The sequence below is a fragment of the Falco cherrug genome, chromosome 7 (assembly GCF_023634085.1).
Source record: "Falco cherrug isolate bFalChe1 chromosome 7, bFalChe1.pri, whole genome shotgun sequence".
Lineage (NCBI taxonomy): Eukaryota > Metazoa > Chordata > Aves > Falconiformes > Falconidae > Falco > Falco cherrug.
The window spans coordinates 42,560,915-42,578,263 of NC_073703.1; the positions used below are offsets into that span (position 1 = coordinate 42,560,915).

The following is a 17,349-nucleotide window of genomic DNA, read 5'->3' on the forward strand; positions in this document are numbered from 1 at the left end:
ATTTGAAACTCAGATGAAATACGAAAAAAAAAAATCTCCCCTGATAAGCTCCACAGTGCCCTTATTGCCAAACATAACACTCTTTCATAGTAAATCATGACAGCTCCTAGAGCAGCTGGTAAGGGTTACTGCTATGGGCAGAGATCTGAAGCTCTCCCTATCTAAGAAGGACTTCTAACTCCCACTGCCTGCAGAGCCTGTGGCTGCACCTGGGCAGACTAGCAATGTGAGTACCGAGTTGTGTATAGCAAATATAAAACTGCCCATCCAGGCACGTTCTGCAGGCACTGTTGGTGCAGCCAGGCTCTTCTCCCTGATTTTATCAGCTAAGTTCATGGAATAATGTCTTAGATTCCTGCAGGAAGACAAAGCACTGCAGCCTCTATTGCATGTGTGTTTGACTCATGCAGTGCAAGCAACATGAGGCAATCTACAGCCATGCCACCTCCGGCTGGAGCCTCCCTGCATGCTCAAGCCAAGTACCTTTGAATCCAGTCGTTTCCTGAATGAGATGCTGGTGATGATTGCTGCAGCTTTGTGAGAGACTAGTTAGTAACGAAACTCATATTACTATTCCAGTTCCCCACAATGGAGTTCCCTTGTTTCTATAGATACATGGGGTCTTCTTTTTAAAGGTTTCCTGTGAGAGTGACTAGAGCATCCATACTGAGCTCTCTATAGGGGTATGTACACATTGCAGACCTAGAATCTCTCTTGTATTTTCAGATCTCAAATGCTTCACTCCCACAGTTGTTTGCACAACATGCTTGAGCAGTGGTTAAGCTTTTGTCATGTTGCACATCTAAAGTGGCTGCCTTTTAATGGAAGAAGCAACCCTTCCAATAATAGTTTCTGTTATGTCCTGCAGGTGGATAGTTGTATCCTTTTGTTTTGATTGTGGCTTTAATTTCTGGATCGATTTGGATCAATTTCTTCTGCCATATTAAAAGTAGGGCTGTTCTCTTTACTAGTTATTGTGGTCTGTTCACAGTCTCAGACCTCTTTAGCATGCCAAAATGCTTGGAAAAGGAGCTCTTAATGACTCAGTTAAAATGTACGGTCAAGAAGTTCACTTATTAGAGGAAATGTAAACTGACCACCAATTGGCTAACCAGCTGGCTGGACTATTTGTGCTCAAAGCTCCCCAGGGAGCAAAAGTTGGAATAGCAGTTCTCTTAGTTCTCTCATGTTCTGTACCCTAACAGAAAAGTCTTTGAAATAATTCACTGGAGGAGAAGCCAATAGGATTTCACATACGTGTTTAAAAGCTTTATAAATAGTGCTTTAAACTCCTATATTTTTAATATATTCCTTCTTACAGGGTCTTTTTAAACTATCCCATAGAACTGCAGGGAAAATACACAGTTCAGCCATAGAAAATTCACTTTTTCAGTGTTAATGGTTCTGCTGTGAAATTTTATAAGCCTTCTCTAGAGGTTCTTGTATAAGACTATTTCATATCACCCAGCAAAGGGAGAACTGTAAAGACCTTTTGCTAGAGGTCTGTTTTAATTTCTTAGTGTACGTTTCCTGGCTCTGATTGCACATCTTTTTCATTTCCATTGCAATAGAAAGTGCCACTTACATAACGTCCTAGCAGCTGGGAGCATTCTCAGTAAGTGCTCATTGGCTCCTCTCACGACCCTACCAGGAGATCTGTGTAGCATATGATCGTAGAAAAGAGGTAATTTTGAGAAATGGGTAGTACAACAGTAACGTTTTATTTATTCAGCTGACAAATACCTTTCCTGCTGATGAAGATGAAACCATTATTAGTAGCAACTGCTTGGTACCTCCTAATTCAGCTGGTTCAGTGTTATCGGTGGGATGCTAACACATCCCTACCCGCTCTGGCACAGTACTTGGGTCACTCTTGTTCTGCTGTAACACAGCTTCTTGGAATAGTGTAAGTGCAGCGGGGAAATAACCAAGATTCCCAAATCACATGCAATGACCATGGATTTCGTAATTTGTGCAGAATATGCAACAGGCAATCATGAATTCAGAGAATACAGTTATGCTCCAGTCCACGGAGTTTCCATGTTTGAGCAAAGCCCTCTGCTGAAATCAGTAGTTTCTGTCTCATCTCTGATCCCAGAATAAACATGCAGACTGTGCATTTGTGCAAAAGCTCTCATGGGACACTGGGAATAGTCCACACCACCAGGTGTGATCCTGTACCAGCAAGGAACCCTGGGAACCGATGGGAGTGAGGAGCTGTGGTCATGTAGGTGATGCCAAGTGTAGGAACCACACACAGGTCTGTTCTGAGCAGAAGGAGAAGAGGATGCTGCCCCTTTTGTCCCATTGCTATGCACTTACCTGCATGGCTGTCTTACAAATCTCAATCACAAAAGCAGGACTAGAACTGTGGTCAAAGAGCAAAGTCCTTTCATGGTTTAGCTGTTGTTTATAATCTTTGAATAATGTTAAAAGTGTGCTAGCTAAAGAAAGGCTCAGATAGCTGGCAGGAGATCTAGAACCTGTGACACATGTTGAGCAATTTTCATACCAGGCAGAAGGAGCAGCATTACAGATTCACTCACACTGTTTAGTATCCACTTCCAGGCTGACTATCTATGTGGAAAAAAAACCCACTTTAATCCTTGTTTAGCAATCAACCAATAACATAATGCATATGGGATATAGATAGAAAATGAAATCAGCAACCAACAGCCATTCCTCAGACACTGAAATATGCAATTAAACAGGTGTTTAGGGAGTTGATACTGGATTGTGTCCAAGCTCAGCAGGGTCAGTCGTCCTTTGAAAAAAACACTGATCCCACACAGCAGCAGTTTGAATTTGGCTTCAGTCTGCACTTTAGGAATGTGGCATTGTTATTTCTCCCCTTTTCTTATCAAATGTAATTATCTTGAGAAAAAAAAGTTTTGAGAAAACATGTGATTTCACTGAGTAAAAATCTACTACTGAGGAAATTATTTCTTAGTGTCCAAATAAGGAGTGGGGGAGAAGTTTGGGGAAAGTGCTCCGTTCCAAGTAATCTTGGAACTGATACGCATGTTGCTGAGCTCGGATGTTTAGTCCTGGCCTGCAATTATTCCTATAAAAAATAGACATCCATTCTTTGTATTATTTTAAAATGGAGCCCTAAGGGTTATAAATGACTGAACAAGGTTCAGTGTTTGAGCAGACGGAGATTCTGGAATGAGCTTGCAGCCCTGTGCCTCTCTGCAAGAACTTTGTATCTCGAGAGTGGGGTGAACTCCTGGGGTTGTGATGGTACAAGAGCAGGACTAAAACACAGACAGAATAAAATAAAGAAGTAGGGCCCCAAAATCACCACACCACCTAGTACAAGGGGAAGAAGACTTTCCATGGCAGACTTTTTTTTCAATCTGCACGACCTGTGGTCTCAACTGTCAAATTAATCTTCAGCCTTATTGTGTTGAACCCCATGGTGCTAATGGCTTTCAAATAATCATGATGGCAAAAACTTACCTACTTTTGTCAATAGCTGATCAAAAGAAGAAAACACAGTCATAGCTACTACTGTGACCCACAGAAATTTGTGGCATGATTATCAGAATTCATCACTTAAGAAAGGAAGTCATGCATGCTAAATATGTTCCAAATAGAACAAAATGTAACAGTCCATCTGCAAAACAGCACACATTGCCAAAAGCATATTGTCTTGGAAATCTGCTGTCCACATTGGCTTCCCTCTTGAATACAGAGTCCAAGCAAAGTTCCTCTTCTAATTGCCGAAGTCTCCAAGAATGTGGTTCTACCTCAGAGATGACAAGTCCACATCCTTCCATGATAGCTCTCTGCTAGGGGTATTATCAGCTTGCCAGCCAGCAGGGAAAGGAGCTGTCATAGAGAGAGTGGAATGGTCACAGCACCTTGAGCATGAACCAGGTGGAGGGGTACGCGAGGTCATGGATCCCACCACTTTCAGCACCAGTGGATGGACTTAACGCAGTAAGGCAGTAGTCACCCTTGTGCCTGTGGCAGGTGCAAATAATCTCCTCGGGATGCACCTTCTTTGGTAAGCTTTCCATATGCATTTACTTTGCCATGTGGTACGTAACCACATGCTCATAAATACCAAAAGGAAACTCATTATTTTCTTTTAAAGTAGCTTTTTGCCAAAGAAGTCTTTTCCTGAACAAGTCCAATATTGTCTCTGAACTGATGAGCTGATCTTAAGGATTTTGTTTCCTTCTGTATTCTTTAATGCAAAATATTCTGTTTATTCACAAAGTCCTGGTTTTCTGACCATAAAAAAGGCAAAACACTGTCTTTGCTTATAGTTTTTCAGCCTCACCTTCAAGTGGGCAGGTGCTTCTAGTTCCTAAGTACCTCTGGTCCTCCTCCTCCTGTCTGTTCGCTTCCTCCCCTGGTTTTCCACCTCTTGGAGTCACTTCGTTTGCCAGACAATCTCCTACTTCCTGCATGCCCACTAACATGCAGTTTAGTTCTCTCTGGGCTCTTTGATTCAACAGGTTGTCTGTGATAATAATTTAGATTCTTCCCCTTTATCTTGCTTCATGCTTCATAAGAATGCAATCAGTCTATGTGTCCTTCTCCAACCAATGAAGGTGGTTGGCATGCCCAACATCCTTAGGCTAATGACTCAACATCTTCTAACGTAAGAATATTATCAACATTTTCCAAGTTTTCCATATTTTTTCTGCAGTTGCTACCAACATTAGAGGTACAATATCTCTCACCAAAAATCATGTTTATTGATAAAAATAATTGATAAAATATTGATAAAAATGAAAGTTTGCACATGCATATATTTAAATCTTTGCAAAGAAGAAATCACTTGGAAGAACTTTAAAAATTCTTGTCCCTATTTTCCGTAGTTTCACTGGCCAAGATAGATCTCCTAATGGCCTAGGAAATGAAGAAAGATGTTAGCAAGCAGAACATCTCAGGTGTGATGGTTATGGATATAGATAAAAATAACTAAATGTTGAATGATGTTAAATCGTTTGATTAAGACTTTTTAGACACCACTTTGACCATGTAATCTGTATTTTTTGTGACATAGGCCATAGAACCTTACCCAGCAATTCATGTTTCAAGCACACTGTTTTTTGCTACAGCATATTTCAAAGAAGAAATACTGTTCAGGTATAAGCCCTAAAGTAAGGGAACAGCTACTATGTGCTTTATTATGTTTTTCAATTCATTAATGTACAGTACTACTAAAGTTTCTGCCTTGTTTTTGTTTTGAATTTGTCTTCTAAACACTGAAGCCCATCCCATTCTTTTTTGCTAGCTTTAGTGACCATCTCCAGCTAAAATCTTTGTTTCCAGGGAGATGCTTATACATCACAGGCAAATATACCTTGAACCTTTTCATAAATAGATTATTAAATGGAGCACTATCATACTCTGAGACAAATTTTCATGGCTTGGAATTACTCTTTGGAGGTTTTCTGATCTCTGTAATATCGCTTTTTGAAATGTCGACACCAAAATCTATTTCAGTAGTTATTTTACTAATGCAATACGTAGTGGTACAGTTTCCTGTGTCTACTCAGTGTTCTCATGTTTATGCTTGTCCTTCAGCAACACTGTGTCAGCAAAGGTTCATGTTCAAGTGATTATCTTTAATGACCCCAGAGTTATTTTCATGACTAGTGTTTTTTACTCTTGATATACGACCTTGCATTTGTCTGTCTTGAAATGCACTTTCAAATGTGCCCACCATACCTAGTAAATTACATTTATATACGAATTCTATTCGCTTTTTAGTTATCAATTCTACCAGCTTGTGATCCTCTGCATTTTATCCCAAATGTGGAAAATGATGGACCAAAACCAGATCCTCAGGATCCTGTAGACACTCACAGCATGGTTCCACGTTTATGATTCCCTCTTGAGATTTCTGGTCTCCTAGTTTTAGCCCCTTTCATTTGAGCAATATTTAATATGTCTGGTCTTAATTCAACGAATTATTGTTTTTCTTTTTATGCTGTGATTTCTTGCAATGTTATTGACACAAATGAGAGTGGCCTCAGTCCTGCATTCTTTGTGGACATGAGTCAGTATAAAAGATTACTACATCTTCTGATAAGAATTAGCCTCCCTGGTGCAATGTGGTGTTGTGCTGCAGTTTGGCATGTAGGTTTTCTTTCTGACTATATTAATATGCTGCCCCATTTTTTTGTATGCATGACTTTTTAATTATTTCCATTTTTTTAGATTTGTCATTGTTCTATGATGTGGCTAAATTCTGAAGAATCCATGAAGATTACTGCTAGCTTTTATAGATTATAAAACACAAAGCCAGTAATTTGCATGCTAAACACAATTAGTTCATTTATTTATTTTGACATTGTAAAAGATATCTATCCAGTCACCAGGCATCCTGCCATCCATTAAGAATACAATCTGTACCAATAAAAACAAAGCATCAGCACATCACATCCCACAAAAGGCAACCAGTGAGCCAGAAATATAAAAAAACACTTTCTCCACCCTTCCAATCCCCAAATGAAACCCTGTTGCCCCAGCCACCTCACCTCTGTCAAAATGTCAAGCAAACAGAACATCACACCCCAGGGTTGCTAGACCAAACTGCCACAGGCATAAATTTTTGGGGTAGACACACTGAGCTAAGAGAGAGGGATGTGGTTCATTTTGAAGTATTCAAGCTCAGGCTCTTGCAGCAAGGGCTTCCTGAGAAACGTACACGGAGATGCTGCCTACCTATTCTCTCATACAGCCAGTAAACCAAAGATCTTTAAACTCATGGCTTCAAGCCATGAAGCTGTGTGTTCATTCTAGGTGGCATTTCTTAGGAGGCAGAGAGCAGTGGTCTGGATGGGCCATGTGGTTGCTCTCAGTATTCAGCTGGGGAGTAACAAAATGAATTGTTCCCACTTCAGGTCAAATTTTAATTTCAGTCTGGACTGCTGCCTGAAATTCTGCCCTTGGAACTAGCTGTGGGAGCAGTAATATGAACACAACTGGAAGGACGGATGAGAGAATATAGATGGCTGCTAAATTGATAGCACACAGCAGCATAATCAAGAGCTGAGACATCCGGGGCCATCGTTAGCCAAGCACTCCTTGGCAAGAGTTTTGAGCAGGGATCCATCCCGCTCTGCTTTGGTTCTCTAGTGTGTTTTTAAGTGCTGAACAGCTGCTGTCTTAGAATCAAGAATGTCTAAAGAGGCACCCAGAGTCACTAGTCACTTGGGAAAATTCAGGCTTATTCAAAATTATTAGGTATGATGATCTTTAACATCCTCTTGTTTTCATATGTAATTTCACAGCAACAGTGCCAGTCTGGTCTGTAAGGGCAAGAAGAGGTGTGGTAGCTAGATAACACTTCCAGTTTGCCACTGACTGTGTCAATAGTTCCCTCTCTTTCAGTAGCTAGTGGAAACTTTGAGGTTCAACGCACCATTACAGTAGAACAGTAACATCGTGAGCAGCACAAAGTTTAGCTGAAAGAGCCTTTGATGCCTCTGAGGTCTCCTAGTAGAACGTAATGCTTTCAAAATGATGGTTAATCTTTTCCTTTAGATCTCATTAGCCAATGTAGAGGCTGCACAAAATTTCTGCAAAAGTCACATCTTTACGCGTTCATATAATAGGGGCAGCTTGTATTGGGCTATATGAAGGACTGCAAGTCAGAAATGTCTGTGACCTGTTCTTACTTCTCTCTTGTTGAGTGGTTGCAGGCTAGTCCTTTAATTCCTTAGTCTTGAATTTCCTTATTAAAATCCAGGGACACTGATATTTATCACCCAGTGGGGACACTGCAGGATTTTGTAGTACAGTTTGATTTGTATTAGGATTGAAGGCTTCAACTAAAAATGGAATAATCGTGAACTGGCTCTGCATATAAAAGGACAGGCCCTGCCCTGAATAGTTTTAGATGCTAAACAGTGGGTGAGGCTGAACTATGACAGGGATTTTGTTATCCCTATAGACGATGAAGAGCAAGGATGAGTTCCCCCTGGGTAAATTCTCAGCGCATGACTTACAGAGTGGTCACCGCTGCCATGGTTCCTTGTACTGCATGGTGACTACTGGGTACCTTAGACTGTTTTCACTGAGGACAGATCTAATTTACATTTACTTCCTAGTTCACCTCATGGTAATTCTTGTTATAGCCACATACTCAGTAATCTAGCCAAAATCACTGAAGAGGTATTCAATAACACTAGCTATTGGTAAAACCTAGACTTGCTCTTGGGATGCAGGTAATGTTTTCTAAGGATCTTGGTGATGAAAAATACTAAAATAGGTTCAGTGTAATGAAAACCATCCTTGGATATCAGTGATGGGTGACATCATCTGATGCTTTCATGGTACTGATGCCAAAATCATCAGATATGACAATCTGTTAACATCTCGAATAGGGGCCAGTGGGGTTTCTGGGGTTTCTTGCTAGCTTGCTTCACTTTAGTAACTCATCTACTCTCAGCTAATTAGACTTTACTCTGGGGCTTAGACAACTCATTATGGTATTTCCTTCCATGGTGAAGACTGCAACACAAGTTATGCTGAGTTAGAGGAACTCTTCCAGGCTCCAGAAGACTGCATTTAAGGGACTTCTTAGCCACATGTGCTATCCTTGGATTGAGTAGTCCTTACAATTTTTTGTTCTTTGAATTTGTCTTACCTACTTTGAACCTACAAAACTATTGACAACCTAGTATCACATACATTTAGCATCACAGTTTTACTCATTAACCCAAGGGCAAAGGTGGTATGAATGAGCTTTGGGGTGGTATTCCCAGGGCATGAACACACCTAAGATTTATGTCTGTATGGGACAGACGTAAGCTGTGCAACAAGAATAAGAAATTGTTTACACATTATTGACTAGTTGTCAGGTTGTTTCCACTTGAAATTTTCCACTCAACCAAAAATGCCCTGGGAGTGTTTTAATACAGTTTCTTTGCTGGCACTTAAGTCTAGTGAATCTATTATAGGCAATCTCTTGAAGTTTTATGGCTAGTTTTCTCCGCAGTGGAAATAATTTTGGGGTTCTTTTTTTTCCTTTTGGTGTCAAATGTCTGGTTTTTACTTTATCAGCCACACCAGTTCTCGCTGTATGCCGCACTTGTGTAAGTGGGCTGGGCAAGGCACCCTCTGTCTCCCAGCCCTGATGTTCTTCAAGAGGATACCTAATGGTTAGCCAGTTGTTGCACCGACATTTTTTTCAGTGCACAAATTATCAGCTTTCACTTAGTCAGCCCATGTAATGTAAACAACTGTTGGCAAACAGGCTGGGATTATACTACCTGTTTGAACTGAGAAGGCTGCTTGCCAAAACTCATTGATTTGATTGCATTGGCTGGGTCTGTTAGAGTTTAATGGCACATCACGGTGAGGGGCAATCTTAGAGAAAGCCAGAGACACTTAATATAGAACTGGGTGTTGTGTTCAGGGCCACGCAGAAAGATTTGATGCCACCAGTAAAGCTGTATATACCTGTTGGCTGCATGAAACTTCATCAATGAAGTCAGTGAGGTATTTTTCAGTGTAAAATGTGGGGAGTCAAGGTGTTCTGCATAGACAGCTTCAGGCTGATCAAGTTTTCTGTGGAGCAGAAACTCCACAGGTAGCCTCCACTGTAAAAAATGTTGTGTTTAAATGGAAATATTTCTCCAATACCGCCACAGAAGGTGAAGACTGGGAGTAAGCATAGAAATCTGTTTGGCAGATAGCAAAGAAAAGAGGATCAATGTCTTACTTTTCTGAAGCGATTGTACTGCTGCTTATGCAACTGCTACAAAGATGACTCAGGAATAAAACTGATCCTGTAGCCACCTCTTGCTTTTAGTAAAGGATGCATGTTGTACCCCTGAAAGAAAGATACACCACAGAAGAGTGGAGGACCTATAGTCTTCAAAGAGCATCGCTACTATACGTGGTGGTAAGACCCAGACCTTCATTTTGGCTCCACTGTGCTTCACTTATTAATATTACTGGAAGCAGAAAGCATGGAAAATTAAAATCTTTTAAAGCTTGGGGCAGGTTAAAAACAGCAGAATTGGCCAGATCCCAGGGTCCCACTCCTAAAACAATAAGCAAACATGATAAATAGAAAGCTTTTTCATTTAGAAAAAACATTAACATAATTCTTATTAAATCTATGGTTAGATAAAATCTGTGTTCAAATACGACCAATTATGTCTGATATGCTGTATGAAGGGAGGATCTAGAATTTTTAGCCCAAACACAGAAGCAATAGCTGAACTGAACAGCATATCTATCTACTTATATAGTCTAGACTTGTTATCTTACCCCTTTCCCACTTCCCCAGCGTTTTGCCAACCTTCATCTGGCCAATAAATACATGGGAACTGAATTCCAACAGAGCTAATTACCTCTAATTGTGCCGCTTTTGTTATCTTACCAGCTTTGACTCACCATAAATTGCTCTGGTTACAGATGTTGGCAAGATAAGAACTCCAGACTCTCTCCATATATATAACATGTATATATTGATTTATATGTCCAAACATATCAGATATGCTGCTGTGGTAGATTGGGTCAGTTATTTCGTGACTGCTGGGATTTTACAGGTGACTGGCTGTGCTAGTTGCCTCGGGGGCAGATACTGAGATGCAATTCCTGCCCTCTGCTGCCTGCACCACACCAGTGCCTGAGATACTTTTGAGTCATGACCTGACAAAGTCTGGGTTAATAAGAATCAGGGGGGATCAAGAGAGTAGCATTGCATAGATTACATAGTACTTCAGCAAAATCCAGAGCACAGTGTGCTGGAATAAAAAACAGAAATAGTTTAGATATCAATAAATAAAACATAGAAATCTGAGTTGGCTGAAAAAATGACACAATTTATCTTTTGCTATTTCCATTTCTGACATCTAGAGGAAAACCCAGTGCCAGAAACATCAGGGAAGAGACTGAGCAAGGAGGGATTCAAATTGAACTTCTGACTCTGAAAGGCATTTTTAATCAGTTGGGTTCCAGGGTCCTGGCTTATATAAATGTAGGAATGCTATTCACCTCTTTTGCAAAAATAAAAAAATTAAAAATAAAAAAAAGCCCATAATAAAAACACCCTAAAGGGTTGTAATAAAAACCCAAATACATTCAAAACAACAGAGATGGTTAAAAAAAATGAAAAGAATTTTATTGTCAGGAAATTGATTCCAGGGAAATACACATTTTTCTTGTCAGGTAAAGGTTGGTTTTGGTTGAACCTTCTGTCAGAAAAATTACAGTGAGATAATCTGTGTTGGTGGGGGTAGGAAGTAATTTTTTTTTATATGTCTGAGTCGTCTTTGTACATCTCTCAAACTCTCGTTCACCTTTTATTCTGCAGTGGGGCTATATAGCCCTTTCAGCAGCCTTTCCCTAGGGCTGAACACTGCCCTGTGGCATGGAAATCCCAGTTCAGTGACAAAGCAAAATGTAGAAGTAACCAAAAGCTTGAGGTAATGTGATCTCTTTCTTGAGGAGCTCTGAGAAACACTAGGTCATCCGCAAAAGGGAGAGGTATGATGAGAACCCTCAGTTCTCACTGCCCTCAGATGTTTATTATTATGAATTTCATTTCAGGTTATGGTCATTCTCTCTAGTCCACTGCACTTCAGTTCCTCACACGGAGCGAGTGTACACATTGTGAGTGCAAGTCCCTGTACAGTGTGAACAATCTTTTGTCGTTGCCATTTCTAATGCTTTCTTGCTATATTTCTGTGTTGCAGATGTGGATGAATGCGCTTCAGATTCTCACCAGTGTAACCCCACCCAGATCTGCATAAATACGGAGGGGGGGTATACCTGTTCCTGCACTGAAGGCTACTGGCTGTTAGAAGGCCAGTGTTTAGGTAAAAACCTCGTGCAATATGGTATTGTAGCATCTGTGTTTGTGTACCTGTAAACAGTTGAAATTATGTCACTGACCATCTTTGTCAAGGACACGGTTAAACCTTCAGCCATGTGGAAACCGCCTTTCATCTTTGTTAAGTGCCAATGGTATGCTTGGCAGAGAGACTCCCTTGAACAAAAATGTAGATGTAAATGCCACATGACTAGCGTCCATGTAACACATGGTATTTTCATGTTCCCATTCTGAAGGATTCCCTTTCATATACGAGTGATCATAAGGATGTATACAAAAAGATTTATTCCCACACAGACCTGTCCTTTCCACACTATGACAATGGGGACCTGAAGGGACCAGAACTTGATACCAAGAAAGAGGCCAGTAAGTCCCTAGATTCAACCAACCCTTTTGCTTGAGGGTGAGAAAAAAATTACCTCTGAACTGGGTGCTGTTTCAGTAGCTTCCAAGCAGTTTTATTTCAGTTTTACTATTTTCCTTGCAGCAATGTCCTATTCATCCTTTCGGCTCAGCCCAGTTGAAAAAAGCATCCCTCAACAAACAGCACAGGAAAACCTTCCAGCTCTCCTCTCCTCCAGCCCATTCCCCTCAGTTGAATTGCCCATGGGATGATGAAGTAGATGTTAATTTTAGATACACAGATAGGACTTAGGAGATAGGATACAACTTTTTGTTTAAAGTTTTCTCATTATTATTTTTTTCCCCTCGGCTCAGTCTGTTTGCCTGCCAGCTCTGCAGAGCTGGACTGTTCTGACACAACACCTCGGCTGGAAGGAGAATGGGCTTTCCCTGCCCATTCATCCCTGGAGCTTCTTCAGTTATTTTCCAGCTTTCTCCTCCCAGATACCAATTCCAGTGAAGGACTGACTCATGGCTGCTTTCCTAACTACTGTGAACAGCTGCTGTGCAACTCACCTGGCAGGGACAGAGCTGAGCCTCATCCAAGCTGGGGTCTATGCAGCCATAGCTGCTTTGGGGAGTCACTGTCTTGTTGTTCCCCTGGGATATAGTCTCCAAGCCCCTTGCTCCTTAATCACTGATAATTCCTCTTCTCTGGGAAAAAATAGATTGTGCTGCGGGTTGGACAGGAGTACTTGACAGGATGGAGATGAGGGAGGGCGGGAAGGGGATTCTGCTCTGAATCACCTGTTTTGTTACCCATTTACTTCTCCCAGTTACAGCCCGAACGAAAGGGTTGTGTGCAGCATTCAGGATTTGGACATGGATCTGAAGTACTTTACTGCTTGATGGATATACCAGAGAACCGAAATGGTTGCATTGCTGAATTGATTTGAGTATCTGCTTATGCTATTTAAAATAGGCAATAACATCCCAGTGTGGCCCACTTTAAGTAATCATGGGGTGGATTGTTACAAGGCAATGCAAAGAGCTAAAAGCAAATTATATTGGGAGTTGCTATATTTTTCCCGAAGTGTCAAAAAAGTCTCAATTTTCCATACTTTCTGCTGGCCTTGGAGAAGTGATTTTTGCTGGCATAAAGCAGTAAAAGACCATTTACTGTAATCAGTGGGTTGGGTTGGGTTTTAGAGACAGGCTTTTTTGGTGCACTGTTAGTAAACCACACTTGCAAAAAGCTACACTTCTATCATCTGTTGCAATTATCCCACTAAAGTTTATACAGGAGGAGCCAGTAGAGCAGTATCCACACGACCCACCCACAAGAAGCAGCCCTGCAAAAGCCACAGCATGTATTTTAAAGTAATGTATTGTTTCAGTGAAATGAGGTATTCATTTACTTAAAACCTATGTCATTTTTGCAGGATTTGGGCCAAGCCTACTGCTGGTGTACATACCATAGCTGGCCCTGGCCTTTAGGTTATCTTGCTATCTGACTGGAAATAACGCACTTGGTTTTCTACTGCACAAACTTAACTTCAAAGCTTTGAGAGTAGCCATTTTAAAAATCTCCATAAATCAAAAGCCAGTTGATACCAAAGGAAATGTAAAGCCTCAGAAATTCTCCAACTCTTTCATTCCAGTTCTTAGTCCAGGGGCAAAATTCTAGCACTTACCATCATATGTATCTTAGAGCATTTTCTTTGTAACAGTCAGTTGCATGTATTGCTAATGCTGCAATTCAGCCCAAACCATTATTTTGGCATTACATTTATTGTTTGCATATTTTAGAGTATAACTTGTCCGTCAAAAATTGATCTAAAAAGTCAATGTAACTATTCAGAAAAAAGTCTTTAAAGAATATCCTCTCTAAAAGATGTATTTAGTAGCAAATACTTAATGCTTTTCTAGTGAGTAGCTTTGGTATATGTGGAGGCAAAAAAGGTTTCTATCTTGATTCTGACAAAACTTTGCCACAACATTGGCTGTGCTTGTGCTGACAGACTGTGCCAGGTGTCAGGTGTGCTTCAAGGTAGCTGCTTAAAGGGACTGACTCTGGGCTTCCTGACGACGTCACATTACACCGAAAATTACAGCAATGACAGTCAGTTCATAGGAGGTACTGATAGATGTCAGTTGTGGATAAAAATGCATTACTACATTCTTCATGGTAAAGGTGTATTTTATCTATAACTCTGGGCCTGAATGCCTGAAAGTTTGGCTGTTATATCCATAACCACTATGCTGTGTTATTGGTACCATTTACTTAGTGTGTTTGCTGCTTTGCATCGTCATGTGAAAATGCAGACCACTCTACTTTTCATCTTTCCCATCTATAGATATAGATGAATGTCGCTACGGCTACTGCCAGCAGCTGTGTGCCAATGTGCCTGGTTCCTACTCCTGTACGTGCAACCCAGGCTTTACCCTTAATGATGATGGAAGATCATGCCAAGGTACTGTGTGCGGTAAACCACGACTGAAATCTTTGGTCCCAACCCAGCAACACCCTTAAAACTTGCTTAGTTTTTAGAATACAAGTAACCTTCTCAACATTGCTTTTGAAAATGTTCATATCTGGTTTGTCAACCTGAGATATTTTTGTAGTTTCACAGTATCTCAGAGGGGTACGGGTGCAACATCACCGATGTATCAGAAGAAATATGCACACAGGCCCAAGACCCCTAAAATACAGAGTTGCTCAATTCACTGAAATAACCAAGAGTTTAGGCACTGAATTTACTTTCAAAATCTGAGGCTGCGTGACCCACCTGAGACCGGAAAACTCTGTCAGATCAGTAAATTAGATCTGACTGTCCCAAATTCCAGACTAGAATCCTGAGCATTAGACCACCTTTTGCTGTGATGCGCTACTTCAATCGGAGCCAGCACAACCTCTTGTAAAGCCTCTCCTTAGCTAAACAGGGAGCATCTTTACACATGCTGAAGGAAAGTCAGTGCTAATGATGGCCAGAAGCTGCTATTGTCCTAAAAGGAAAAAAAATTAAAATTGGTTTTGTCTTAGCCCTAGGTAACCATGAGGACCATTCCTCATTGCATTATCGTCCTCAAGAAAACCCTGCTGCATTTTGTCTCAGGTCTGTTCAATGGTTTTTAAATTGCAGGATAAAGACAGAAGCATTTGTAATAAATATTTCATCCCCATCTTCTGTGTTATTTTTTTGATTGAAGACATTCCCAAAATGCTTTGTTTCCACACATGTTGTGTTTCCAACATGCTATTTCCAGGCACCAGCCTGAATCCCAATAAACGATACTGACTTGGTTATATGTTTTCAGAACAATTCATTCTGACTGTACAGCTAATCTCTTTGAATTGCTTTACTGTAGTGAATTGAAAATAGGGTTTGGGGAGAAGCCACTGATGCATTGGTTCTTGGTTTCCCATAGATGTGAACGAATGTACAAGCGAAAACCCTTGCACTCAGACCTGCGTCAATACCTACGGCTCTTTTCTCTGCCGCTGTGAACCTGGCTATGAACTGGAAGCTGATGGAGTTAACTGCAGTGGTAACTGTCTTTAATTATTTATTGTTTCAGTTTCTTTAATTCTATTAAGTTTTCTTTTTCCAATGTATTGTTTTGTACATGCTTTTTAAAAAGTTTTTTGCCTTGGTACATGGTTAGCAGCAGGATAGCAACTCATATGACCTTCCAGTTAAAGCACATAGCAAATAACCAGAAAAGCACAATGGAGGAGGGCTGCCATCTTTAAAAATGGTTTTAAAGAAATAAGCTAATTATTACAAAGCTCCAAGATAACAGCAAAACGTTAGAAAATGCTTTGTAATGCTGAACAGGAAGCTTTATTAGAGCAAGTAAAGTAGGGATAGTCCTAGAACATTCTTCCACGATTAAAGAAATACTTTGTCTGTTGAATGCATATATTCCTCTTGCTCTTATTACTGCACACTTCTGCCTGAAACCTTCCTCAGTTTCCCCTGTATGGCTCTGGCTACACTTCAGAAACAGTATGGTTTCTTAGTACAGATACTGCTAATCTGTTCAGCACATAGCAGAAGAAACTGTGCTTATGTCACTATACTTTTTCCTCTCTTGTTTTTGTTTTTATTTTATTGCTTTATTTTAATTGAAGGCAAAACTTATTTCTGTGCTTAATGTTCCCACAGCCTGATAAAATTAGAGAATCCAGCCAATATTTCTTGGAAGGAAAAATGCACTGGAAAATACTTGTTTTTTAATTTACAGTAAACAGATGTAATATGCTGTTTCTGAGGGGGAAGATGTTATATGCAGTATGTGTATAGATTAGTGTTTCCAAAGCTGTTTTTCCCTGCAAAGCTCCTTGTTATAAGGGAAGGAACAAAGACTCAAATCTCTAAAGGGTCTTTCACTTTTAACATTTTGAGCTGCAACACCTGCCTTAAGTTTTCTGCTTTCTGATGGAGTTTCTGCTTCTAAGTTAGACTCCTGCACCCTTCTATGCGCTCCTGAGCTAGCTTGAGGCCCGAACCAGTTAAGTTCAATGCAATGCCATATAAACATTGCCAGGACAAAATGGTGATAGAAGAGGTGGTACTTGAGCCTTATTCATGTCTGAGAGTTAAGCCAGCAAAAGGGACTTTCCACCACCCAGTTTTAGAGCAGAAAACCTTTTCTTGAGAATTCTGTGCAAGAAAATGCTTGTCAAAGCTGATCAGATTTCTCTGGATGAGCTTCTTTCACTTCACAAGTGATCGCTGGACATCACTGAGGCTTGCAAGGGGGGAATGGCTGCTTAGGAGGACACTCCTATGAGACACCCAGGACTCAGATGTACTTCAACAGCCCATGGTCTAGCAGCCGGCTTACCTTGAAGATGGGAGGCATCCCTATCCCAATTCAAGGAGAGAGGCAGAGATTTCAACCTGCCTTTCCCAACATAGGCATTATTTTTTAATCACAGAGATCTTGCATATGCATTAGGTGTGCTGTGAAATACCTACCATTTGGTCCTCTGCAGGTAGTCAGCAGAATGCCAGAAGTGTTCAGGAACAGCAAAGGTGTGTGTGTCCTGTGTGGGGTGAGCAGCAGAAATGTAGGACCCTCCGGGCTTTAAGTCCCTCCAGCACCTGACAGCAGCTGAGCACAGGTTATATGAATCTGATGTGCTGGAGGTCTGGGCTAGGACACCTAGAGGGTGTGGGTGATAT

The 17,349-nt window shown here is 40.7% G+C and overlaps 1 protein-coding gene across 4 annotated transcripts in view; it reads left to right on the forward strand.

Moving 5' to 3' along the window:
- FBLN5 (fibulin 5) overlaps nt 1-17,349 on the forward strand; it is a 55,778-nt gene that overhangs the window by 30,270 nt on the left and 8,159 nt on the right. For all 4 annotated transcript variants that reach the window (XM_027804910.2, XM_027804912.2, XM_005438881.3 and 1 more), the window contains 3 exons: nt 11,679-11,801; nt 14,515-14,631; nt 15,587-15,706. In XM_027804910.2, coding sequence (XP_027660711.1) covers nt 11,679-11,801; nt 14,515-14,631; nt 15,587-15,706 — 360 coding nt within the window. The remainder of the gene's footprint in view (nt 1-11,678; nt 11,802-14,514; nt 14,632-15,586; nt 15,707-17,349) is intronic.